The 26,321-nt window shown below is 39.4% G+C and overlaps 1 protein-coding gene across 6 annotated transcripts in view; it reads right to left on the bottom strand.

The window, feature by feature from the left end:
• The window catches only part of GPM6B (glycoprotein M6B), a 150,484-nt gene that overhangs the window by 35,310 nt on the left and 88,853 nt on the right, over positions 1 to 26,321 (bottom strand). For 2 of the 6 annotated variants that reach the window (XM_036271350.1, XM_036271353.1), the window contains exon 1: positions 5,762 to 5,839. The exons of 1 other annotated variant lie outside the window; for it this stretch is intronic. In XM_036271350.1, coding sequence (XP_036127243.1) covers positions 5,762 to 5,822 — 61 coding nt within the window. In that variant the 5' untranslated portion in view covers positions 5,823 to 5,839. Of the gene's footprint in view, positions 1 to 5,761; positions 6,068 to 26,321 lie in introns of those variants that run through there. 3 more of the 6 variants (XM_036271351.1, XM_036271356.1, XM_036271352.1) reach the window with 3 other exon arrangements.

Raw genomic sequence — 26,321 nt, 5'->3', positions numbered from 1 at the left:
ATGAAAGAAAATAAAATCATGTCTATTTCATGCATTTGAGCCAAACTTAAATAAAGATGTTAAATGTAAAATTATTTATAAAATTTCAAAGAACACAGTATGCATTTTTTTTAAAAGGACAGGGTCCTAACACTTATAAGGGAGTCACATGACTGCAAGGAGAAGCCTCAGCTTGAATGGTATATTAATATGTTAATTCTGGGCAACTGGCAAGAAATGAGAAGTTGTGCACACCCAGGATCCTGCCTTACAGAGTAAAGACTGCAAACATTCCCCTGAGAGAGTAGGAGAGAGAGATGGGCAGGAAACCAATCTATACTCTTGGAGAAGCACAAAAGACTGTGACATCTGAGATACTATTTATGGTTGGGGCTGAGGTGAGTGGTGGTGACTGATGGCCATAGACACAACTGTAGTTGGTCATCACCAAAGGTGGATATGAAACAAACAATGGGAAAATGAGTAAAGAAAAACAAATCAAGACTTTGTACACCTTTTTTCTATTTACTTAGATAATGTGATTTAGTGACGAGGCTGAATAACTGAACTGCAGACTGCTAAACTTTCTAGCATCTAGGAAATTATCACTGGAAGCAACTGAGTGGCAAAGACTGAGCTTCCTAGAAAGACCACATTCACTAGGCAAGGTCTTTGAAAGCTGTATCTAATATCCTTCATTTTTAGATACTCTTTAAAATATGAAAGGAAAGCTATAACTACACTATAGAATATAACAGAGGCCATGAATGATGGCTCTTATTTTGTAAATAAAGTTTTATTGAAACATAGCCACACCCATTGTATCCATGGCTACAATGGTAGACTTGAGTAGTTAAAACAGAGATTGTGTGGTTCACAGAGCCTAAAATATTGACTCTCTGGTCCTTTACAGATGATCCTTGATTTGAATATAGCTAGTAAGGCTGGAATATATAAAGAATTTAATGCTGCCCTGGCCGGTTTGGCTCAGCGGTTAGAGCATCGGCCTGCGGTCCCGAGAGACCCGGGTTCGGTTCCCGCTAAGGGCATGTACCTTGGTTGCAGTTTGTCCCTGGCCCTGGTCGGTCGTGCGGGTGGCAGCCACTCGATGTGTCCCTTTCACATCGATGTTTCTCTCTCTCTCTCTTCCTCTCTCTCCCTCCCACTCTACTTGAACAATAAATGTCCTCGGGTGAGGATAAAAAAAAAAAAAAAGAATTTAACGCAATTACTCAAGTCAGCCTACAAAATAGGAAATTGTTTCCTCTTATTACATGTTCTCTGAAGAGAAATATCACTGGGCTGGCTAAGAATCAAAATTCTCTCTGGCATTGTCGTCTGCTATTTACTCAGCCACTAGTCAGCAAAATTATGGTCAAAACCAAGATTAAACTACAGATAATGGTCCCTAAAATGAGTTAGTGTCCTTCTACTCCTATAACATAAGCTGAGAGGATGGAGGAAGAATAAGGGTTCAAAGTAGAACATTATTAAGTGAATAAATAAATAAACAAATGAAGGAACAACTAGGTACAATTGTGAGCTGGCACTGTGGCCTCCCTCTCTTCAAAGCCAGTGTGTACCACCTTCTTCCTCGGTCCCACAGCCATCCTGTTCCTGGCCAACCATTTCATGTGGATGTACATCTGGTCCCAAGGAGAAAAAAGCTCTCAGATACATCAAGACTAGTAAGTCATGTTGTTTAGATTACTCACTCTAAATCGACCTGTACTTCCAAAGAGCAGAGAAATAGAAATTTTAGCGTTATAATTTGAATTCAAGATTTCCACTCTATTTCAAGGTAGGCAAATACAAATGTCCAGAAGTGGGTCAGAATTCTTTGTCTAATGAAATAGCAAGACCAAGTCTTGAAAAGTATGCGAATGGCAACGATAATATAAAAAGTAGGAGATACAGCAAATGGCTCATTGAAATCTTCTCCACACTTAAATTAGTTAAAAAAATAAAATAAAAGCAAGCTGTATCATACGTCCAGCACCATCTGGCCGGTCACGCTTTTCTCTACAGCCTATCCCCCAGACACCCTCTTTTCAAATGTCCTCCTTGGCAGATTCTTATAGGGAAAAACTGCATCTAAAACATTCTCTGTACCATATTCATATAATTGAGATAGAGAACATCAATAAAAATCTTAAAATCAAATAATTCATAGATCACCAGAAATAGTGTAACATGTTAAATATGTCACTCTGGGTTTTAAACATACAGTTCATATATTCTAGAGGAGTGATTTTCTTCCTAGACAAAAAAAGAAGAGAAGTCCCAAAAGTGCACACATTTTGAAAAACAAAAACAACAACAAAAAATAAAAATAATACCTAACAACCCAAGAAATTATATCTATTTGATTAAAAGCTTTAAATGGATGTGTTAAGTTTTTAATCAAGTCAACATTTTCAATTCATTTCTTACTTTGACTATGTCCTATAATTTCTGATTTAATACATTTTTCTTCCTATGTGGTTAGGAACTTAATTTGATGCCTGTAATTCTGGAATTTATTTCAGCAATGATTCATAGGAGCTTAACTAGCCTGACTGTAATTGCTTCAGAAGCTTCCAATTTCCTACATGTAATAAAAATAATTTTTATCACCGATACTTAGATTTTTTTCACGCAATAGAGCAATTGATTCAATTGTTTTTCTACCTTGTGATTCTGTACTCCTAGCAATTGCAGATGCATTGGTTTCCACAAATGAATTGTCATCAAGTAATACTCCACAGAAATAAATAGAAACATAACTCTCCATTCTGTATTATTAAGTCTCATAATCTATTTCCTTTGATTCTAATTTGTTTCCTCCACTTATTCCATTTCAGTGAATCTGCTTACTCAATTCTCACATTTTGATTTAATTTAATGCTTCCAATTTTAAAACTGCTATTTGTAATAATTTGGCATTTCTTACATCTGTCTGAGAAAACCTGTTTGCTTTCAACAATAAAGATACATTTAAAAAAAAATTCCTGAGTAACTACCAAATAGTTCTTGTGAATTTTGATCATTCAGTAGTGTTTTGTGACAAAATCTATGAGACTATTTCAAAAACACATTTGCTTTCCTTTTTAAAGAACTTGGATTATGTTTTTTTTAAAATAGGAACAAAGTCAATCTTAAAGAAACAGCTCTCTTTGTCCTGCCAAAACACCCAGGAAGTGACACTAACCAGAAAAGTTGAAGTTGATTTATAAAGCTAAATTTAATTTATATTCTTAATAAACACTGTACTAATTACCCAAAGCCATTAATTTAGAAGCTACTGGGTAATAGCCACTGGGCAATAATACCTCAAATTAAGAGACAGATATCACTTCTATTGCTAACTATTAAAAACAAAGGAAGGAATAGAGCAGAAGATTATATGTGCATAAAAAATTGTGGGAAGTGACAAAATATATAGGATTAAATTTGGTAAAGTAAATCACTGTTGAGAAGTTTAAAGGAAAGAAAGAAAAAAGAACAGCTCTATCAGCTCAAGAATTATATAATACATTCTCTAATTATGTCAAATTTTAAATGTTAATTTCAATGAGGTTAAACATTTATTTTATACATTGAAAATGAAATCTGAAGGAATACTGGTGTGACAAACTTGCACAAATGTGTGATTATCGTTTTGTATCTGTGTGAGTTTTGACTTGTGCAGTTATGAACTTATTCATCTAAACGAAGATTAGGAGAGAAGCCACCCTCCAGAGCAACATTTATGGTAGGTGGGTCACATAGAGATCACAGCCCCAGGCTTATATTCTTACTGCAGCATGTACCATATATGTGACCAAGGCTTGTGTTAACATGGCATTTTTACATTCCTTAACAAATAGCTAGTGTTTACCAATTTTGGTAATTTTTAAAGTTCCTCCAGGAATTATCTTTTGCTTCTAATTTTATCACTAAAAGCATAGCTTACGAGATTTCATACACAGATTGTCAATGGATGTAGCAGCAACCTGTGGGTTTGGTGTTAAATAATATTTAATTGACATAAAATAATAGCGGTCTGTAAGACTAAATGATGATGAGCTCCACAATTGTGTAGTAAGGATTTCATATTGGTTCCGTGCCCCTTGCTTGCTTTGGGAGAGAAAAACGAAAGGTATGTTTTTGCGGAGACCAAAATGGTTTTGTCTGCCACTGGCAGACACCCTATTAATAAAAAGTGTGTGCTAAACAGAGTCATCTGCTTTAGGAAAAACCTGCTATCCACTGGGACAGACTTCCTCACAACAATTGTTATATTACTTATTACATCTCCAAATTTTGTTTCCGATCATCATGGATATGAATCTTTAAACTGTTATCTTAGTTCCTCAGCCTCATAAATTCTCTTATTGCTATTTGCTCATTTATGTACATTTAAAAAATACACAAACAAGAAAAGGCAGGGTTTCTGGGGGCTTTTGACTGTTGTTTGTTTTTTTGGGGAGGGCAGTTGGTTTGATGCAAGGATTGAACTAAACGACCAATTTGAAAGTTGAAGTGCTATGTACTTAATGCCACTGAATTATTCACTTAAGATGGTTCAAATGTCCATTTTTATGTATGAATATTTCACAATATTTTGAAAATAATAAATTTTAAACATGAAATTTTTCTGTTTAGGATAGATACAATATTATTGAAGTATTGAGCACAGAAGAAATCCCATGTGAAAACAAGCAGCCTCAACCCTGGCGGCATGCTGTTAAGCTGAAAACCTGAAATTGTCGTTTTTGTCATGTAAAATGGTTGACAATTTCACAGTTCAAGCTACATATTCCTAAGTAAATTCCATCCTGGAGAATTACTACTGTTTAGTGACTGGCAGTGGACCACAGGGCCCTGAGAAATACCCTCGCACGATGGCTTTTGCTATCGGAGCCACTGCGGTTACAGAATCCAGTCCTGGGCCTCTCTGGTAGTCCATAACTTTGGGGCAGGGAGATAAATGACCATGCAGTGAGATGCCCTTAACCTAACAGCAGTTGAACTGATTCTGTGGGTATCAAATTTGTAATCAGTCATTAACTAGGAAAAGATTAATTTTAGCTTCTATTTTCTGCCACTTTCTTACCACAAAAACACTGCCCCCCCCCAAAAAAAAAAACTATTCTATATGCCAAAATCATTATATGTTCTAAGATTCCCTTTCAGAAACAGGACTGTTATTGATTTCCTCCCCCAAATCTCCAAGTCATAAACAGCAGAAGACCACCCCCTTCCATCATCACTAGACAACAGAGCTGACAGACCCTCTCTCAAGCTCCAACTTAAATGGCTATTACATGTCATAGCCAGGGCCTGATACACAGAAATAGCAATCATATTCAATAAGAAAATGAGAGAATGTCTAAATCATTACAGCATGAGTAGAACCAAAGCATATTTAATATGCATGCCCCTCCAGTTCTTCCTCAGCATGATCAGCAAAACAATGCATATGTCTCTGGACTATAGCATGCAGAACATAGAACCTAACTTATGACATTCCGTTAATGGAAAAAAAAAAAAGACAGTTTCCCTCAGTCCAGCTCCTCAAGGTGACAAGCTGCTGACACCCTTCTGTGAAATACCACGTTCGGTAGGAAGATTTGGAACAGGACTGCGTTGCAGAAAGGCTGCTCTATTAATTTAACAGCAGCAAAAAAACCACCCAAAAGCAAGACCGTGTCATAGGGATTACTTCTGAGCTTTTTTACAAGCGACACAAAACCGGGCTACCCCCTTTTAAGCACCCCCAGTGAAAAGCTTTAAACAGGCTATTGTCAGCTCTGGGTACCTTTTCTCTCTTGGCTTTGTTCAGTATTTTCCTCGGCTGCAGTTTCCATGGCTGGCTTCATACCATCCACCAAAAATGCTTTTCCCCACTCCCCCCAACACACACTTTCCCCTCCTCTTCCTCTTTGGACTCCCCTCCGTCTCTTATTTACACTTGCGTGATTGAGAGGTTCTGTTCTTCACTACAGTAGATTAGTCCTTTCCAAGATGCAAAAGTCTCAGCGTCAATTTCCCTCTGCCTACTGGTCCATAAAGACAGCTGCCAAGGAGCAGGCAGCCATACGTCACCGAGGATCCCAGTTATAAAACAGCCATTCTGTGCCCGATTGTGCCTCCAATCTCAATGCGGCTCAGAGGGGGGAAGGACCGCTCCCCACTGGGCCCCTTCCTCCCTGCTCTCCTACACACGCAGCGCCCTTCTTTCTCCTTGCCAACTGTGCCCAATGAATGCTAATTAATTCTCCCAGGAGAGAAGAGATTCGTGACATCAGAGGAGGGCATGTGGAGAAGAAAAGAGCCCCCTCCTACCACGTGACTCAGCTGGCTGGCCATGAAGTATGTTCTCTCAGGAGAATGCATGTCTTCCAGAAGCAAACACTTTCTTTTCCGTGGGACTCCTATATGGGCCATCACAATTGGTTTTATGTCATTTACCCCCGACCCTGGCAGAATATAGTCAAGGGACTTGCCCACGGTCTCTATTTTATTTGCTTTCTTTCAAATTTGTCTTTCACCCAATCTCTAAGTAGATAGATAGATTTAATGTGTGTGTGTGTGTGTGTGTGTGTGTGTATGAAAAATACATGAGGGAAAACAACCCAAACATAAGTATAACAATAGCAGTGTAGCAATTTCATATTAGAACCCCTTTCCTGGTGTCTAGCTAACATATGTGATAGAAAGAAAACCTCTAGCTCAAGCCCAATTAATAAAGGGACATCTGTCCTTATTTTAAAATAATCATAATATGCTACAAATATATCTAGCTGATATTTTGGTGGCTTCTTGGAATGAAAATCAGAATAGAGTGTTCTTTCTTATTGGACGTGGTTATTTCTCTATAGAGCTTTCTTCACTAGAACCCCAGGCTCAAAGTGAAAACGGTAGTTTCAAGAGCATTCCAAAGGCTCAGCATAAAAGCTATTGTACCAATAATGATTTTGATTGCTGGTTTCACCAGCTTTCTTGCATACCCAGATACCAGTGGACCAGCGTTCTCAACGTTCTCATCCAAGCATATAAGACTTATTGTGGTTAAGCCATGTGTTTACAAGCATCACTAATTTCTGCACCATGTTTTAAGCATTTGGTTGACCCATTTAACTTCATTTTCTCTATCAAAAAAGTTTGTGGAAACTCAAATCAAATATAGGGATGAATACTTATAACCACAGGGCAAAGCGTTCCCTGACCAAGAACAGTGTCTGGCAGTTGGTTGGGTTGAGCTCTCATCTTAAAAGCATACATAAAGACAAGTTAGATCCCTGGCCAGTTTGGCTCAGAGGGTCAGGGGCACATATCTGGGTTGCAGGTTTAATCCCTGGTGACCAAACGGGAGGTGACCAATCAATGTGTCTCTAACGTTCTCTCTCTCTCTCTCTCCCCCTCCCTCCTTCTGTTCCACTCTATCTAAAAATCAATGAAAAATATCCTAGAGTGAGGATTAACAAAACAAAAAGACAAATTAGAAACAACTCTCTCCAAAAATATCTCTCCCAAGTTTTAAGGGTTTCTTGCTCAACTCTTAAAAAAAAAAATCCATAAGATCCTGAATTAAAGTCCTTTAACAACCTAACCTTTTAACACATTAGGTCTAGATAATCCTCAAAGCCTTCCACATTCAATACCTAAGGCTTTGTTAAACCAAAAAAGATTTTGAAAACCAGTTTAGCCTGTTCCAACATTAAAAAAATTTACATCTCATTTTTCACTTTAACCATTTTCCTAGAAGACCACACCCACAATCAGCTATTTTTTAAAACCATGGCCCCAGACAATTTTATTGTCTCATGGTGAGGGGATTGACAAGCATGGCAGTCTAAAATTTCAGACTTTCAAAAGGAGAGTCTTTGTGTAAATATACCACAGCTTTTTTATCCACTCATCTGCTGATGAGCACTTGGGTTGCTTCTAAATCTTGGCTATTGTAAACAATGCTGCAATGAACATAGGAGTGAACACAATACAATATAGAGATGATGTATTACAGAATTGTATACCTGAAACCTATACAATATAATTTTATTAAGCAATGTCACCCCAGTAAATTCAATAAAACTTTTTTTAAAAGATGAAAAAAATACAAAAAACAAACAAACAAACAAACAAAATCAGATTTATTTGGGATGAACTACCTCCACAGGAAAACCTGATGATGATGATGTGTCCAAATGGGATGGTCTTAGACATTTTTGCAAAGACTACTTAGGTGCATTCAGACAGAAAGATAATAATTATCAGTTTGTGACAGGTTTGTTCTCCCTCGGCAGTTCAAGTGAGAATTAAAACCAAAACAAAATTCAATTCAGCACAAAAGGGGACAATTGTGATTAGCTATCTTATTGGTTTTTATTTTAAAAGTATCTAGCTAAATCATTCAATTATAGAAGTGCAGAATAGAATAATTTTTTGGCTATGACTTAAGAATATTAATTTTAAATATTGGTAAAAGTGGGAAGGCAGAATATAGAAGATATTCCAAATTTAAGGACAACTCCAGTTCTCTAGCACAGTCATGGAAATCAAAACCATGGGACAAAATATTCACAAATTCTCTAGTTGATACCTTTGTCTACTTTCACCCTGAAAAACTCCATGTATCATTTAATGTACCATGTATAACTAAATATATCATTTTTGCCTTATTCACAACTTCATCATTTTCTTTTCATTAGGCCAATATCATATGACAATTCTAAAAGTTACCATTGTAACTTTATAACAGCCTCAAAAACCTCCTGGGTGTTTATGATAAACCATCTGAATCAGAAAAAAAGATAATAGAGAGATTGTTATTAGCACGAAAGAAGAGTAGGTGTTTATAATGTTTCTTAGGTATGCATCCACTTTTGGCTAAAAAAAAAATAGATACATAAAATGAGTAAGGATGGGAAATGTCTTGCAGAACTGAAAATTATTTATTGAGCCCATGTGTTAAGGTAATCTGACTGAAGATAAGAATACTTCTAAAAGCCAAAACAGGAATAACAAATATTGAGACAGAATAGATGTATTAGATGAAACCATACAAAATTGCTAATATTAAGAAGAACAGTAGTTTCATATGGTTCAACTTATATATTTACATGTCTTCTGTAGAATTCCAGCCTATTCAGTGAACATGCACGAATAATCTTTCAAGTACTAATAACCTTCCAAGTATTAATATCTACGATAAGCACAGACATGCACAAGAGATAGTGCTTATCTTCATGTAACACATAGACTAAAGAAACCCTCCTAAACTGGGGCGATTTTACCTGGTAGAAGCACTGTGGTATCACAACAAAGAAGATGAGAGGAGGGGAGAGAGAATTTGGAAAACCTTCTCAGAGTTGAGTTGGCTATTGCAGTTGGGTAGAAACCTGCTAGGTAGGAAAAGGTTGGAAAAGGAAAGGTAAGGAAGGGCAGGGAAGAACAGGATCGATAAGAGTAGGTAGGATACAGAAGGAATATGTAGGGAAGGGAAAAAGTGTTCCAGGAAACACTGAAAACATGCAACATGAAAAAAGGTATTGTCAAAGTGTTGGGGAGATGATTCTTTTGACAGAAGGTCCAGAGCATAGGATGTGTGGTGGGGCTGGTGGGTAGTGGAAGGAAAATAGAAGGAGATGGCTGAACCAGTAGGCTGAACACTTTGCTAATCCGGAAGGCAATGGGTGGAGATGGAAGACTTAAAAACAGATCTGATCTGTGCTTTAGAAAGTTTATTCCATTGGTCATATGAAAGAGAGTGGGACAGGGCCAGACTAGAGGCTGGCAAGCTATTAATAGTCTCTTGAAATAGTATAAGCAACAGACACTGAGGGCCTGAACTATGGCATGAAGAGGAAGTGTGGATCTGGATGATATCTGATTGGATACCTATGCATGGGGGTGGAAAGGAAGAAGGATGTGAAGGGGAGTCTGGAGTTTCTAGCTTGGGTGAGCGATGAGGTGGTCATGCTGTGGACCAAAATGGGGAACCAAAGAGGAGGCAGAAGTTTGGTAGAGGAGATGAGCATGTATGGTTTCTGGTGCCCTAGGACATCCCATAGGAGCTGTCCAGGAGGCATCCAGGAATGTGGCTCCAGAGGAGAGAAGCTGCCTGGAGATGAGGATCTGGGAGTCGTTGGTGCAGAGGAAGCCTTGGGAGTACAAGACGTCCAGCTCTGCCAAAATGTCACCTTCTCAGGGGATCCTCCCTGACTTTATTGTCTAAAATAGTAGCTCCCAAGTGCCCAGTCCCATTTCTTGGGTTTGATTTTCACTCTTGCTTTAACAATGACCCAACACCGATCTCTCTATTCTTCTATTTATTGTTTCTCATCTCCACAAGAATATGAACCCTTTAAGGGCAGACTTTTTTGTCTGTTTTGTTCTGTACTGTATTACCAATTCCTAGAACAGTCCTTGGTACATAATAGGTCCTCAACAATATGTTTTAAATAAATGGTGAACAATGACCAAGGAGAGATACAAATTACAAATATGCTAATATTAGAATTTGAGGAACATTGACTTTAAATATAAAGGTAATGGAAAACCTTTAAAGGGAGGGTAAAAAAAAAAAAAAAAGTTAAGAAGGAAAAATTAGAAAAGCAGAGGAACAAGACCAAAGTGGGATTATTGAATTAGAAAAAGATTCTATGAAGGGCATAAGGTTTACAGTGTCAAACAGTGTCAAATACTGTAGAAGGAGAAACAAGGAGGAGGAATGACAAGCAGAAAGTAACTTTTACCACCAAATAGTTGTTGGAATTTCCATAAGAGTTTTGGTTGAATGATGGGGACAGGAGCAAGACTCCCAAGTCTTTTTCACAATCCTTACTCTCAAAATTGGATGGTACTGTGGTCCAATTGAAATGTTAATCTCATACATAGGGCTGAAGCCTATGCCTGTACATCTTGGTCCAGTTTGCAACTTAAGATAATTTTGGTTTTTCCTCTATGAACTATTCCATTAACAACCTTCCCAGGTTTATTTTTATCTCTAACAATTCTGGTTACCAATTCTACTGTATATATATGTGGTGGAGGGGTCCCCCACACCACCAAGCAATTCTCCAACACCAGTAGGGTGTCCTACAATTTAACTTAATTCTTACACTATCACCTGGAGATAACATCAGATCTTATAGGTTAAGGGCTCAGTCCCACAAAAAATGTCCTCACTTCCACCCTTCAGAGGCAAGTCACAATTCCAGGTTATCACTTGGGCTTCTGAGCTTCTGGCTATAGATCAGAGGTTCAGTAGGTCAAACAACCTCCTCCTTGGGTTCGACTGATTTGCTAGGGCTCAGAGATATATTTTACTTACTAGATTTCTGGTTCATTATAAAGGATATTAGAGGATATGAATCAATAGCCAGATGTAGAAACGCATAGCACAAGGTATGAGGAAAGGGATGCAGTTTCCATGCCCTTTCCAAGTGAGCAACTCTCCCCAAGTCTCCCTCCACATGTTAACTAACCTGGAAAGTCTCTGAATTCCCATTATTTTGGTTTTTATGGAGGCTTCATTCCATGGGCCTGATTGATTAAATCATTGGCCATTGGTGATTGAACTCAATTTCTAGCCTCTCTCCCCTCCCTGGAGGTGGAGTTGGAAGTGGTGGCAAGGACTAAAAATTCTAACCCTATAATCACATTGTGGGGCTTCACTGGCACCAAGCGCCCAAAGTTAGGTTACAAAAACCACTTCATTAACATAACTAAAGACACCTTGTGTTCTCCATCACTGGAAATTACAAGGGTTTTAGGAGTTCTGTGCCAGAAATGGAGAGGAAGATTCTTAAAATGAATCATAACATCACAATCTAAGTATAGTAAATTTGCTTTATGTATCTAATATGCCTGTAATCTAAATGACTCATGGAAGTGTTGAACACAAAACCAAGGTGAGAGAATCCTGTGTATGCACTATGGACATCATCCTGATTGGTTGACTGGTTCATGCAGTCATTCATTTATTCAACCACAATTCATTAAGCACTGATTGCATGCTAAAAATTGAATCACTATTCTACATTATATGATTATGATTGTTCAGTCAACTGGGAATTCATTGAGTTCCACAATCATCTATCTACATTTCCTTATCATAGTCACATAGCTATCAATAAAGTATGTCAAATGTCTATTCCTTACAAATTTCTGGAATTATATTTTGGGTTTCTTTTGGCTTCCAAATGACCCTTCAGTGGGAGGTAATTAATAACAAAGAAGGGATGTTTCTACATTCCCTCAAACTAATTCCTCTGAAATTTTCACATTTCATAGAACACTTTTCCCCCAAAGTCCAGCCTCCAACTCAACACCTAGGGACAGAGCTTCCTAGTGGTCCTGCAAAGCCTCATTCATCTTTCCAGTCACCTCATTGGATTGTTTCTTTCCTTCTGGTGATGGATGCTTCCTCCTTTCCAATGACCCAGCATGCCCTCCAGATTCCTTAAGTTCCTTTATCTCTCTTCTGAGTAAGGAGCTAAGACTGCATTTGTGGAGCACATCATGGTGACCACCTCCAACAAAGGCAATTCAGAGCCAGTGGGTTTCCCAAGACCTATCCCTTCCACGATGTTTCTGAGGCTTAAAGGGCATTCACATGTCCCTGCATAATTCACATGCCCAGGATAACCCTTCCCCTTTGACCCTCAAAGAAAATCAATACCCAGAGCAATAACCCAAAAACCAAAAACAACCTCACTTCGCATTTTAGTGTGAAAATCCTCCACCTGATCGAATGGATGAATTTAAATTGTGTTTTAAAAGAAATTGTTAAATGACTACTATTCTCACATTACTCAAAATCAAAGATGTGTTCTAGCAGCAAATATCTGAGTCCTTGGAGAGAAGAGAATTCTGAAATCTTACATTTAAAGCAGAAAAGATACTCTTTATATAAACTAACAATAATATTCAAAACATTAAGACCCATGCTGTATTCAAAATGTTGCATAAATTAAGAAATAGAGAAACTAAACTTATAGCATGGAGCCAGAAATTTAGAATGTGATTTTCTAGAATTGGCTTCTTTCCATAATTAGATCTTCCCAAATTTTTATCAATTTGGCAAAGCTTTCTCTCCTATTAAGAGAGTAAAATTTATTTAAAACATTTTTTTTATTGCTTTTAGAGAGTGAGGAAGGGAGAGGGAGAGATAGAAACATTGTTGAGAGAGAACATGGATCTGCATGCCCCCCGCTGGGGATTGGGCCCACAACCTGGGCCTGTGCCCTGACCAGGAATTGAACTGGCGACCTCTTGGTGCATGGGTTGATTCTCAACCACTGAGCCACACCAGCTGGGTGAAATTTATTTTTTAAATTGATTTGAGAGAGAGAGAGAGAGAGAGAGAGAGAGATTGATTGATTGATTGTTCCACTTATTTCTGGATTCATTGGTTCATTTGTGTATGTGCCCTGATGGGGATCAAATCTGCAAGCTTGGCCTATCAGGACAATGCTCTAATCCACTGAGCTACCCAGCCAGAGCTGAAATTTCTAATTTTACATCCAATGTGTGTTTTAAATGACTTTTAATGCTTTATTCTTATTCTCTTTCCTGATGTATTTCCTCAATACCTCCTCTATATTCATTATACTTTCCTTTCCAGGAAATGACACCACATAAAGCTAAGAGCTGAAATGACAAACCAAATTGGATGATATATATAAAAACTCTTACAAATTGCAAAGCTCTGTAAGTATAAGCCATCATCATTAGTGTTTCTCTCTCTTTTTTTTATCCTCACCCAAGGACATTTTCTTTTTTTGCATTTATCTTCAGATAGAATGGGAGAGAGAGAGAGAGAGAGAGAGAGAGAGAGAGAGAGAGAAAGATTGACGTGAGAGAGACACATTGAGTGGTCCACCCACACAATCCCAATTAGGGCTGGGGACAAACTGCAACCGAGGTACATGCCCTTAGCGGGAACCAAACCCAGGCCTCTCTGGTCCACAGGCCGACGCTCTAACCGCTGAACCAAACCAGCCAGGGCTAGTGTTTCTCTTTAATGGTAGAGGTGGTTCCCAGGCAGGCCACTGTCACAAAACTGGCTAATACCTGATAAGCACACAGAAACCTCTGCTAGCCAATCTTTTTCCAATCTAATCAGCCGTTCATTTAACAACAGGCAGTGTCCTCAATAGAAGCGGCATGAGCCACCAAAATAGCGATTGTTCAGTTTGGCAAAAGCAATTTGAGAGGTGATGAGCCTTTTATTTCTGGAATAAAATGCCACTAAACCTCATTTTAAAAAGGAGAGCAAGAAGATACATTTGGCAGGAGCAGGCTGAGGCTTCATATGATGGAAATTGTTGTGGCATGAAAAGTTTCAATATAATAGGCTAGTGAATGGTGTGGACTGCATTTGTCTGTCCCAAAGTCAAGGTCAGCGTTGCCGCTTCTCTCCCATCTCTTAAACCAGCAATGTTCAACCTCAGAACTAGTGACATCTGGGGCTGGATAATTCTTAGGTATGGGGGCTGTCTTAGGCATTTTAGGATGTTTAGCAGTATCCCTGGTCTCTACTTACTGGATGCCAGTAGCTCCACCCTTTGGTTCTGACAACCAAAAATGTCTCCAATCATTGCCAAATGCTTTCTAGAGGGCAATGCCACTCCCAGTTCATAACTATTGTCTTAAATCTACCTTTTCTTTCTTAAGTTTCCTCTGGTTATTGTGGTATTCTGTTGGCCATTGGTTCTCATGCTTGGCTGTACACTGGAATTATTTGGGAAACTTTGAAAATACTGATGCCTGGGCCCTATCCCCAGAGATTCAGATCTGAGAGTCAGAGGTGTGTGGTGGTCACAACAAGCTTTTCAAACCTCCCCCAGGTAATTCTAATATGCAGCCATAATCAGAGCTGTTTTATAAAAATAATAGAGGGAAGTTTGATGGATGGATAAGAGACCAGAGAGGCCAGAGTCAAGGTGATCACACTCAAATGGGGAAGAGGTGGAGACACCACACCCAGTTAAGGCAGAAATACAAAACTGGGCATCAAGGTGAGGGAGAGGAGCTTCAGAGTTTATTCTGAGATGGGAGTTCATTCCAAGCTGTCAGGTTAGATGCCTAAAAGGATGGCAAATACCATAGAGAATACTTGGGAAGACCAGGCGATGTGTTCATTTCCTAGGACTGCCATTACAAAGCACAGCCAGCTGGGGGGCTTTAAACAACGGTAATCAGTCTCGCACAGTTCTGGGGGCTAGACATCCAAAATAAAACTTTCAGCAAGGCCATGCTGTCTCTGAAGGCTCTAGGTGAGCATTTTTCTTAGCCGCTTTTAGCTTCTTTCCCTGGCCATCCTTGGTTTGTAGATACATCATTCCAACCTCTGTGTCTGTCATCACATGTCATTTTCCTTGTGGGCCCATGTCTCTTCTTCTAAGGACACCAGTCATACTGGACTAGGGCCAATCCTAGTTGAGTATAGCCTCATCTTAACTTGTTTATATCTACAAAGACTCTATTTCCAAATAAGGGCATTCACAAGGTACCAGATGTTATGACTTCAACATATTTTTCTGGGAGACACAATTCAACTCACAATAGGTGAAGAGAGTTAGTGAAAAAGACCATCAAGTTTGGAGACAATTTAGGCCATATCTGTGCTGCTGCTCTGTCTAAGCAGAGTTTGGAAATGAAGGCTTGAGGGTTACCAGCAAAGAGGAGGCAATTATCATCATGGGAGTGGGTGAGATGCCAAAGGAGCTGATACAGAGGAGAAAGTCTTGCTGGTACCACCCAATTCAGGGGTCTCTGGTGAAAAAGCTATTCTCAAAGGATGCAGAGGACAATGAAGGAGATCCAGGGCAGGGCCCTGTCAGAGGGGAGGAAGGAATTTTGAGGAGGAGATGTTCCACAGTCAAGGCAGCCAGAAGGCAAGGACTTGGCAAAGGTCACTTTAAAAGGAAATTTCAATTTTCTTACCAGTGTCAGTAGAAAGGTTAGAGTGGAACCCAGTTCAAAAAGGAGCTACTGATGGACTTGGAAATGAAGAAGAGTAAACAGAGGCAGCCAACTTTCTAAAGAAACTAGACAGTGAGAGAAAGGCAAGAGAAAGATTCAGGCAGATAGACAAAGGGGGGAACACAGTAAGGAAGAGAGTCCCAAAATGTTTTATGCTGAAAAGAAGGCAGCAGTTGAAAGAGAAATTGAAGAAGATGCAAGTGAAGGTGAATAAATGATGAACGGAGATCAAAGGAGAGGTGGAGGGCCAGCTGTGGGTAGGTGGATGGAACACTTCTTTCTCTGAAGTGGGAATGCGGAAAGAGGAAATAGAGGGAAAAGGTGAAGTTGATCCAAGATTTAAGGAAGTTCTAAAAAGAGGTGGTGGTGATACAGAAGTTAAAAGAGCAACCTGTTTGGCATTAAGAAGGGTACATTTGTTAGTCCACATCACAGCCCTAAGAGGGAGGTATTATCAGCCCCATTATGAGTGACATAACAGAAAACATGATGCTCTTGGTCTTAGTAGGGGAGGCAGCTTGCCCTGAGTCTAGACTGGGGACCTGAGTCTTCAGGGGATCAGAGAGCCCAGCAAAAATCCAGCGGATCAGAGACTAGAGGTGGAGTGAGGAAGACAAACAATATTTTCCTTACTGTGTGTCTTATTATATTGGGGGGAAGTGGACCCCAACAGGATGGAACCATACCTAAAGCCAAAATAGAAACAAGGGCCAGATGATGGTTTTTAAAAGTAGTTTTGATTAAAAAAGGAAAATTTGTATGTCCTGTGTACATAAGACATACATCAGGAGCTACACAGCCGATCTACTGACAATGTGTTTCCTGATTAACTATCACATCCTGGTTGGGAACTCAGATCCCTCATTAAGAGTAACACTCCATCAATGAGCTCCCCGTCTGAGGGCTCCCAAAGAACTTGTCTACCAAGCGCACATCAGCCAATATGAAGAAGGGCAGGTCTTCCAAACCTATTAGCTGTTGAAAAGGCAGCTACTGGGATCTCAGTCATGTCTTTGAAGCAGCCAGAAACCATGGAAGCTAGAGTATTCTCTTAGCCAGAAAGAATTGGTGGCTCAATCTCACAGCTGGGTGAACCTGGGGCACTCTGCGGAGAATTTCCCTTACCTCATCTGCCAACACTCCAACTTATACTGTCTCCCCAGCTCCCCTTCCCTTCCTGAAAGGCACAGCCCAAAGCCTGCCTCCTTGGGTAACTGCACCCATTTTCTTCTTCTTTGCATTCTAACCACTCCTCAGTCTCTCAGTTATAAATGCAAGCATCTCCAAATGGCAGCTCTGTACACTGGAAAGACATCTGACTTTACCTGCCTCCCACAAAAGTGGGAGACAAAGACTTGTGCCAACTTGGACTAACCTGAACCTCCAATGTTGTACCCACAAAGAAGGTGAGTCTCAATGTCTTTGTTCTGTTTTGCTGAAGGAAGTCATTTTCAAATTCAAGGTTAAATCACAAGACATGTGGGCTGTGAAAATTCTCACAATGGAAGTTGGAAAATTATGGGATGAGTTTTGTGGGGTAGGGATAAAGATGATATTAACCCTTTCAACTCTGAGACCTCAGGTGCAGTGAGGAGGTCTTATGCTTGCCTGGATTCAAGAGTCACTGTCACCTATCCCTAAAATGGAGTCCATATGTGGATCAATGGGTTTCTACCTGCTGGGTTGCCTGGTAGAGGTACTTTCTCAGGCAGGCACTGAGAATCCCAGGCATCCCTTGGGGAACTGGACCCCCATAAGCCCATACCCAACAGTGCTCACTTCATATTGATCTGAGCAACAGAAAGCATACACAACAATGGGGTCTGCTTATATTTTCCCAGTCTTTGTACATGCTTGTCCACAATTATCATTAAGTCATCACAAAAACAAAACAAAACAAAAAACTGTAAGCACAAGCTACCAGGGACACTTGTTCAGTTCCCTTCAAGAGCTATTTTCATTTTCTATAGGTGAAAGATCTGGCTGGATGTGGAGCTCAGGGACCAAGTTCAGTGTAGTGTCCAGAGGGGCCTACTGAAATCACACGAGATATGACAGTAGCTCAGGAGTTAAAGAGAAAGACCAACACTCAGGGATGGAGATCTACTCTGTATCAACACTGCTACAGGAACTTTAATCCAAAGTCTTTCATTTCTGCCTTCATGATGGCAGGGAGAGGTGAGGTGTGCATAACCATTCCCCTTGTATAGATGAAGAAACCAAGACCAAAGGGAGCCACAGGGACTTGGTCAAGGTCACACAGCTGGTCAGAAGATGAGCTGAGCCTTGACTCAGGCCATTGGATGCCAAATTTGGGAACTCAGGACTCAGGCAAGAGCTGAGCTAAACAAGGGCTCAGGTGTCTAGATGAACAGCTGCATCAACTGCTTCTCTCAGAGATTTCAGGTCACCACCAAAGACTTGCTCAGAACAACTCTTTCACAACTTTCTACATTCTCCCCAAACATGGCAGTCTGGAGCTCCCTGCACTCATTCTCCAAAACCTCTGGTAAAATACATGGCTGCACACCTCCCCAGCTGAATAAGGTCCTCATGTCTGTATCCTTGCCCACCATCTCTTCCAGCCCAGCTCCACCATTTACCTACTGTATGATGCCACATGGCCTTTATGGGCCTCAGCTTCACCATCTAGTAAAAGGGCTCACAGAGAACTTCCTTCATCAGACTATTGTCTCAGCAGTGACATATTTCACATAGAGTCTTAGCACAATGCCTCCTACAAGGTACTTACGAAGTGTTAGTATTTCTACCCCGTAAGTGCTTCATGCTCCCACCACCATCATACAGATTCAAGGGGGAGGTAGAGAGAGGAAGGAAGAGCTGGTGATTCTACATCCTTCCAGATCTTTCCCTGTTCCTGAGGGTTTTGCTTGTCAACCCTTGTTTGGCCTGACTGGATTTCTAAGGGCATTCCCTACCCCCAAATCTCCCCCATACCTCCCTGAGGAGGTATGGCTTCAATGTGATACCTGCGATTAAGTTGCAAATAAACAAATGGAACTGAGATAAAGAAGACAATGAGATTGAATAAGATGTGCCTCCAAGGGCACTCTTTAACAAATTGTCAAAATCGAGTTTCTGGAATCTGGAGGATGTTGCAAATACCTGGGTACTCAGGACCAAATTAGATTTGCCTCTGATTTTGTTTTTAAAGCACATGAAACCCCACCCTTAGAAGGACCTCAAGCTTGGTTTAATACTTTGATGTCATTATCTTGAAATTCTTAATAACATGATCTTTGAACTTGTGTTTTGCAAATGAAGTCTAACGGGACAATGGAGCATGTGAGCTGAGGAGCTATGAGCTCCTTGCCACCTTATTTGTATATAATATTTACAATGCCCTGGTGAACCACATAGGAAGTTCAGTGGGATTAAGTCAATACAAGGTAAGCAGTTATGTCTACTACTGAAGAAGCACTGGCTCTGACACTTGCCAGTCACAAATACTTGAGCAACTCATGCCTGAACTTCCACTTCCTCATCTATAAAAAAACTGGTCAAGATGCTTTGTGAAGCCTGTCCTGGCTCTAAGGTCCTCTAGGCCATTGGTGACCACTTTCATGGTTATAAGGAATAAAAAACATCAGGTATGGAACCCTGTAACCCCCATCTCCATCACCATTCCTACTGATCTAAGTCATCCTCTAACTGTGCAGGTCAAATGAATTTTTATCTACTCTGTGTGACATCTGAATACCCTGGGATGGATGTCACTGGGCTCCTGGCATTCTTTGGAGAAAGATACCACCACCTTTTTCTTTGGAAGTATGTGGCCCAATTAACTTTTTCTCAACTTTGATCTTACTAACCTATGTCCTTTAAGCTCTCAAAGCGATTACACTGAAACTTATCTTCATATTGCTAAGAGTACAAAGAAGATGGAAACCAGTATAAAAACCATTACAAAAATATTTTATAATAAAATGTAGACCCTGATACCCACTTGGAAATATATTTTAGAAACAAAATGGATGAAACAGTGCTATTCAATAGAATATATGAACATTGAGCTTCACATTCTAATGTTTTGGCTTTTTTTGAAAACAGAAATCTGGTAGAAAGAGAGTTTTAAGATTAGTTAAGATCTCTTCGTGGACTGGTTAGTATAATTTTTAGTACAACTGAAACAATATATTTATGTACTTTTTACAATGAAAAAAGGGCGACTGATAGGCTAGGATAGAAGGACTATGACATTTGTCAGCCCTCGAACTGCCAGGGTAGATTGAGGTAATTTGGGTGAGCACATGGCTGTCACTTTGTTCTCCCTCTACTGTAGATGTGACCTTCCTGAAACTACCTACTCAGATGAAGGACACTGAATATCCCAGACAAGCAGTCTTACATCAAATGATCCTGATAAACACACCAAAGTCTGGAAACCATTGATTTACAGAAGAGTATGATTAACCAACATTTAGCCTGACAGAATATTTGGGATTCACCAATACATAGCTTGACAGAGTATTTGAAATTTACTTTCTGATGTTAGAACACCTGCTCTTGCTAGTTCAGGAAAACCCCCAGGATTTGTAGATACATAATTCAAAAGCCCTGAGATAAAAGTCTATAGAAAACTAGTGTGTATTTTTGGGTTAGCTGCTGGGTGGGCCAGGGTTGGTATAAAATATGAATTGCACAAAAATGTGAGCTATTTCAGTTAATTTATTGATGATGAGAATTTACACTAAAAACAACAAACAACAATGACAACAACCCCTACATACTTTAAAATACATTCACATTTATTCAAATGAAATACTTTATTAAATTGCTTCTTCTGTTTATTTTCTGGGATGGAAATTAGGAGAAGTAGGATGAAATCATTTAGGTCCTTTAGTCCACTAAAACAGTCAGTAGGCTCTGAAAATTGAAACCATTAGGACAACTTGAAATAACCATCCCTGCCAAGTCAGATGCAAAATATCTTAGTACGCAGAAAAGGTAAACACCAATGAAGAGTAAATGTTGGCAATCTCACCGAAATCTACTAATAATATTTTACATCCATGATTCACACATGATGTCTTCATATTGGGGAATCTACAGATTCAGAGCATCTCAATGGAAAAAAGTAAAATCTGAGGAACAACCTCTGTATGGTCTCTGATCTCAGCAATGGACATGGGAATGAGGCCAACTGCCTATTGGTATACACAGCCTTATCTGTGACTTGAGCTGTGTTTATCATGACTAAAGGGGAAAGGTGACACTTTTGCTGGAAAGTAAGTTTGTCTCCAGGCCCAAACAATAAATAAGGAGGATCCCAAGAGAACTTTTGAGTGTGACTGCACACCTGCTACAGATAATTACTGTGAAGGCAGAGAGATGCTGGGAACTGAGACAAAAACTGTCATAAATTTCTAAGGCAGAGAGAACAGAATTCTCTCTCATCACTAAAAAAACTCTACAAGAGATTTTTCAACAGGTCACTCATGAATACTCTTAGTAGAAAACTGATTTCTAGAAGCCAGGTCCTTGAAGAACAATTAACACCAAACTAACTTGCTTTCTTTTTCTATTTAAATATATAATTTGTGAATTTATCATACTTAAATAACAGTAAATTAGAAAAAGAATAGCTTCTTCCCAAGAACATTTTATGAAACAATTTTATTCAAATGATCCTCTTGTATCTTTAACATTGTTCATTCGACCAGTCAGAATCTTTGTCATCAGTAGAGCTCCACTTGGAGTCACCTACGTTTCAGAGCCTGTTATCTTTGCTTTCTTCTGAGTTGTCTGACACCCATCACATCTGAAAAGTCTGTGGAAGATGTTGAGATCTGCCCAGCGGACAAGTACCCACTCACAGGACTCATAACTTTATTTATTTATTTTAAATTAATTTTATTTTTGTTACAGATGTTTCTCCTTTTCCCTCCACTGATTTCCCCCTCCCCCTCCTTCCCTGCCCTTTCCCCAGCTTTGTTGTCCATGTCCACTGTTCATGCATACATGCATATAAGTTCTGTGGTTTATCTCTCCCCCACCACTCCCTCTTCTGGGGATTGTCATTCTGTACCCCACTTCCACATCTCTGGGACTACCCCATTCCTCAGACTGTTATGTTCATTATATTCCACAAATAAGTGAGATCATATGATACTTGTCTTTCTCTGTTTGGCTTGTTTCACTTAGGATACACAATGGAGTACTATGCAGCTGTAAGAAAGAAAGATCTCTTATCCTTTGAGACGACATGGAGAAACCTGGAAAGGACTCATAACTTTAGATGGGTCAAGTAGATTTAGTTTCTCCTAAATTATATAGTAGTCATAATTTTTACATCAACAGCATACTGGATTGCTAAAATCAATATATATATTTTTAAGATAGGATCACTAAACCAGGTGAATGTCATCTTCTATGCTGACCTTGCAAGCCACTGAATAAAACCCTTCCCATATTTTTGGAACTAAAATAATGTAATGTTGGCAACACACCAGTACACTTTAAACATTATGTTCATTCTGTGCTTTCAATCAACCAACAGTTTAAGGCCACTTACACACTCAAGTGGAATCAGAATGGCCTCATGTGCTTTCAAAGTGGTTACTAAATGGTGGATGTCAATGCAGAGAGGAAGGTTGCGTTGTGCCATTGGGTTTTGTACTTAGTCTATGCCATGGAGATGGCAATGTCACACAGGGCCCTGAGACGGCAGGCCACTTACATTCATTTGACCTCCTAGGCATGTAAGGTGAAGTCACTGAACTCATGTCACATAGAATTTCTTCACAGAAACTACAATGAGAAGAATTTTGTTCAAATCTTCCCTGATTTTCTGGCCCTGCTTAAAATGAATGTTACATGCACACAGAATTCTAAAAGCAGGAGGAAAAAATGTAAAACCATGTAGCTCTTCTGTCTTCTTCCTGTCTTCTTCCTGTCTGTAATCAGGAAAGACAGGATGAAAGATTCCCATTACTTGACTCACAGTCAAATATTCTCTTGTTTTCCCCTTGATTCTCTTGTTATCAAAGTCAATGTTCTGTTAGGATGCGGCTGAAATGCTAAATCTGCAATGCACACATTAGACACAGGTAATTCTTTTTATAATATACATCAGATCTTTGCAAAAACACACTCATGTATTTTACAAAATACCTTTTAAAAGTTAAATTGTATTGGGCCAAGACAGAGTATAATAGAGAAGACAACATAAATCTTTGGAAATCAATGCTTGTTAATGTCAATTTGTCTTTTTAATGAAAAGCCACTGATAAGCCATGCCATTGGATTAAGTGAGCTAATGCATGCCATGGGCTTTGCACAAGAGCTAGGAACACTCAATAAAAAGTAGCTGTTATGATTAATAGGCAAGGGCAGAGTGGGGTTGGAAAGGCTATTTCAAGAAGGCAATAAAGCTCCAGGATAGAGCTTGTCAACCAGCCCTGTCCAGAGCATAATGGATGGATAATGCTAACCTGCTCCACCCGCTCTTGGGAGCAAATTAGGATTACTAGCAATCAGCTCCCAAGCTGAGTTCCCACTCATTCTTGCCCACTCAGGAAAGAAGATCAAACTGCAAGGGAGTAACAGTCATGTATGATATGAATAGATGCATGCATTTATAAAAACAAGAAGGAAATCAGTGCATATGTCCCTGCTTCATTCTTACCAACAGATTGGAATTGCTCATCAATTGTACCACATGAGTGTGATACATTCCACAGCTGAGAATGGATGCTTTGGGGAGATATGAAATGCCTCTAAGCACTTCAAATGATAAAGCATTGAAGAATCCAAGCTCTTGTTGTTATATGGCTAAAGAAGAAATGCAGTAACAGAAAAATAAGAAAATTCTTGATTTGAGCTAATTCTTCAATTCCTGAAGCTAAATATGAGTTTATAGCTTTTTAAAGTACTTGCCTGACCCTAGGGGTTGGCATACAAAGGATAAATTGAACATGGTACTGTGATATAAAATGAAATTCAAATATATTTAGAGAATTTAAACATATTTATTTCTAATTTGTCATTCTGATAATTAGCTTGTATAAAATACAAAAAAATCTTGCTTTGAGCGATTTGCTACGTAACCTTTTCTGTTGCTCTGCCAGTTTCATGGGTGAAAGTGGCAGGTAATTTGTCATATTCACATCAAATAGTTGATCAGGCAATATGTTAATTATCCAGTATATTTACTCCTTTTTAGAAAGTAATTCAATTATTTTCACTATTTACTGCCAACCTTAGTGGAAGATTAAAAAGAAATGGGATATGAATTTCAAGCATGTTAACCCCATACTTGTTTTAATATATACAATGGGGGGAAGAGACAAAATATTTTACACAGTTTAATCTGCCTATGATTACTTTTATCATTGTGAATAAAAAGCAATTTGTATATTTGCTGTAATGCCTCCCAGTTAGACTGCCCTAACCATTCTCTAAAAGCTCTGCCTAAAATTATAACTGTTGAACTTTCAGCCAGAACATTTCTATTCCCTTCTCTTTGCCTTCCTCTGCCTCACCCATCACAAATACAGATCTTGTTATTTCTGGATTAAAAACATATTAAGACTCACAGTCAGAAATACACAGGAGATGACAAAGGCCAATTCTTTCTTTTTAAAATATCTATAATTTACTGCTAGCAACACCTAAGACATGTTGTAAATATTTTAAATCTTAATAACTTAGTTGTTTACTTGACACATGTTTATCAAGCATCAGCTATGTGGCAGGCAGGGATAGTACCAGGCACTAAAAAGAGAGGAGAGATGGTTTCTTATTCGAGGAGCTAAAGTGCTCTTGGGAACAGTGGGACACCAACATTCACTTCTGATTCAGCAAATCTTTACCTGTCCACTAGTGTGTGTGTGTGTGTGTGTGTGTGTGTGTGTGTGTATGTGTGTATGGGGGAGGAGGGTCACTGTCATGGTGGCTAAAATCACAGAGTATTTATCTCACCAGAATGGACAGTCCCTGAGTGTAGACTTCAAATCTGATTCATTCCTTGATGCAGGCCTAGCATCTGGCACAGGGCAACTGTTATGGGTGTTGTTGACTGGCCATCAAGAAGGATCTGGTCCTCAGCCTCCCCGAACTCATACAACCCAGGGAAGACAGGGGAGCCATGGGGCTGGGATGGAGCAAAGCTGAAGTTCAGGGGAGAATGGCAGATAAGGGCTGGGGCCGAGCTTGTCAAGGAAGGCTTCTAGAAGAAACACTCTCTGAATGGGGACCTGAGCGATAAGTAGCAGGAGTTCACTTCCTGTGATACTTTAAGGAATTTCAGAGTTTCTTTGAGAGTCTTAGACCACACTGCAAAAAGTAGGAGTTTAACATTTGACCCAACTTAACCAGGAAAGGAAGTCACTGAACTCCTCTGTCTCCCATCCTCACCCATACAGCTGGATAATATTTATCCACTTTAAAGTGACAGGGAAGATTAAATGAGAATGTAGCAAAGTGGTGGGAATAGCTCCTGGCTGCTATATTAAGTATTAAATATATGGTAATGTAGATAAAGCAAACCATTTTTATGCAAGATTTTTTCCAAGTTGTAGCACCATTATCAGCAGTCAGCCTGAACCATCAAGAACTCTAAGAGGGTTTTGCACATCACTGAGTTTCAAAGCAGGGGCAAGAAGTCTGACTTTTGGGGTTTGTTTAACTCCCAGTTTCATTCAACGTTTACATTTTTAGAGTGAAAATGTATAAGTGCATGATCACTGCCACATGTGAAAAATGCTCAACAATGTTATGCACTAGCTTTTAGCTCCTGGAGATAAGAACAGGGCAACAGCTCACAGGTATAACAGAGCTGATTCAGAAACACATGCAAGACGTCACCCAGAATGACATGGCTCTTAAATACTGGGCTTGTGCCATCAGTTGAGGTTAAACAAATGAATGAACAAAGCATGTTAAACCATTGCTTTGTGATCTCTGCAAGTTTGCATGAGACAAGTCTTGGGCTTGCAACCAGTAGCAGTTGGCACTTTAAATCACTAAAATAGGTGGCTGATCTCTCCTTCACTCTGAGATCCTTGACCTGCTGTGATATCAATCAGAAAAATAGATTAATGGTAGCTGTTTACAACCTGTGATTTTAATGCTAAAGCATGCTTACCATGTTAGCGAACAAAACCCAGACCTTAATTTAAGGTAGAAACAAATCCACAGTCTCAGTCAGTACCTGCGTGAATCCAGGTACATGAGCTACTTCTTTGTCAAAGTGAATGAACCAGCTCCAACCCTAGTTTCTAGCCAATGAAGTTCTGTGAGTGTAAATAATTTCCATTTCTACAGTGCAAAGACTTATCATCTTTTTGCTTTTCTAAATTTATCAAAAAGAAAAACATCCCTGGCTGGTTTGGCATAGCAGTTAGAGCATCGGCCCTCAGACT

Source organism: Molossus molossus, unplaced genomic scaffold (genome assembly GCF_014108415.1).
Source record: "Molossus molossus isolate mMolMol1 unplaced genomic scaffold, mMolMol1.p scaffold_m16_p_2, whole genome shotgun sequence".
Taxonomy (NCBI): Eukaryota; Metazoa; Chordata; class Mammalia; order Chiroptera; family Molossidae; genus Molossus; species Molossus molossus.
The sequence above is the reverse complement of the archived record's forward strand: the minus strand, read 5'-3'. Positions and strand labels throughout refer to the sequence as shown.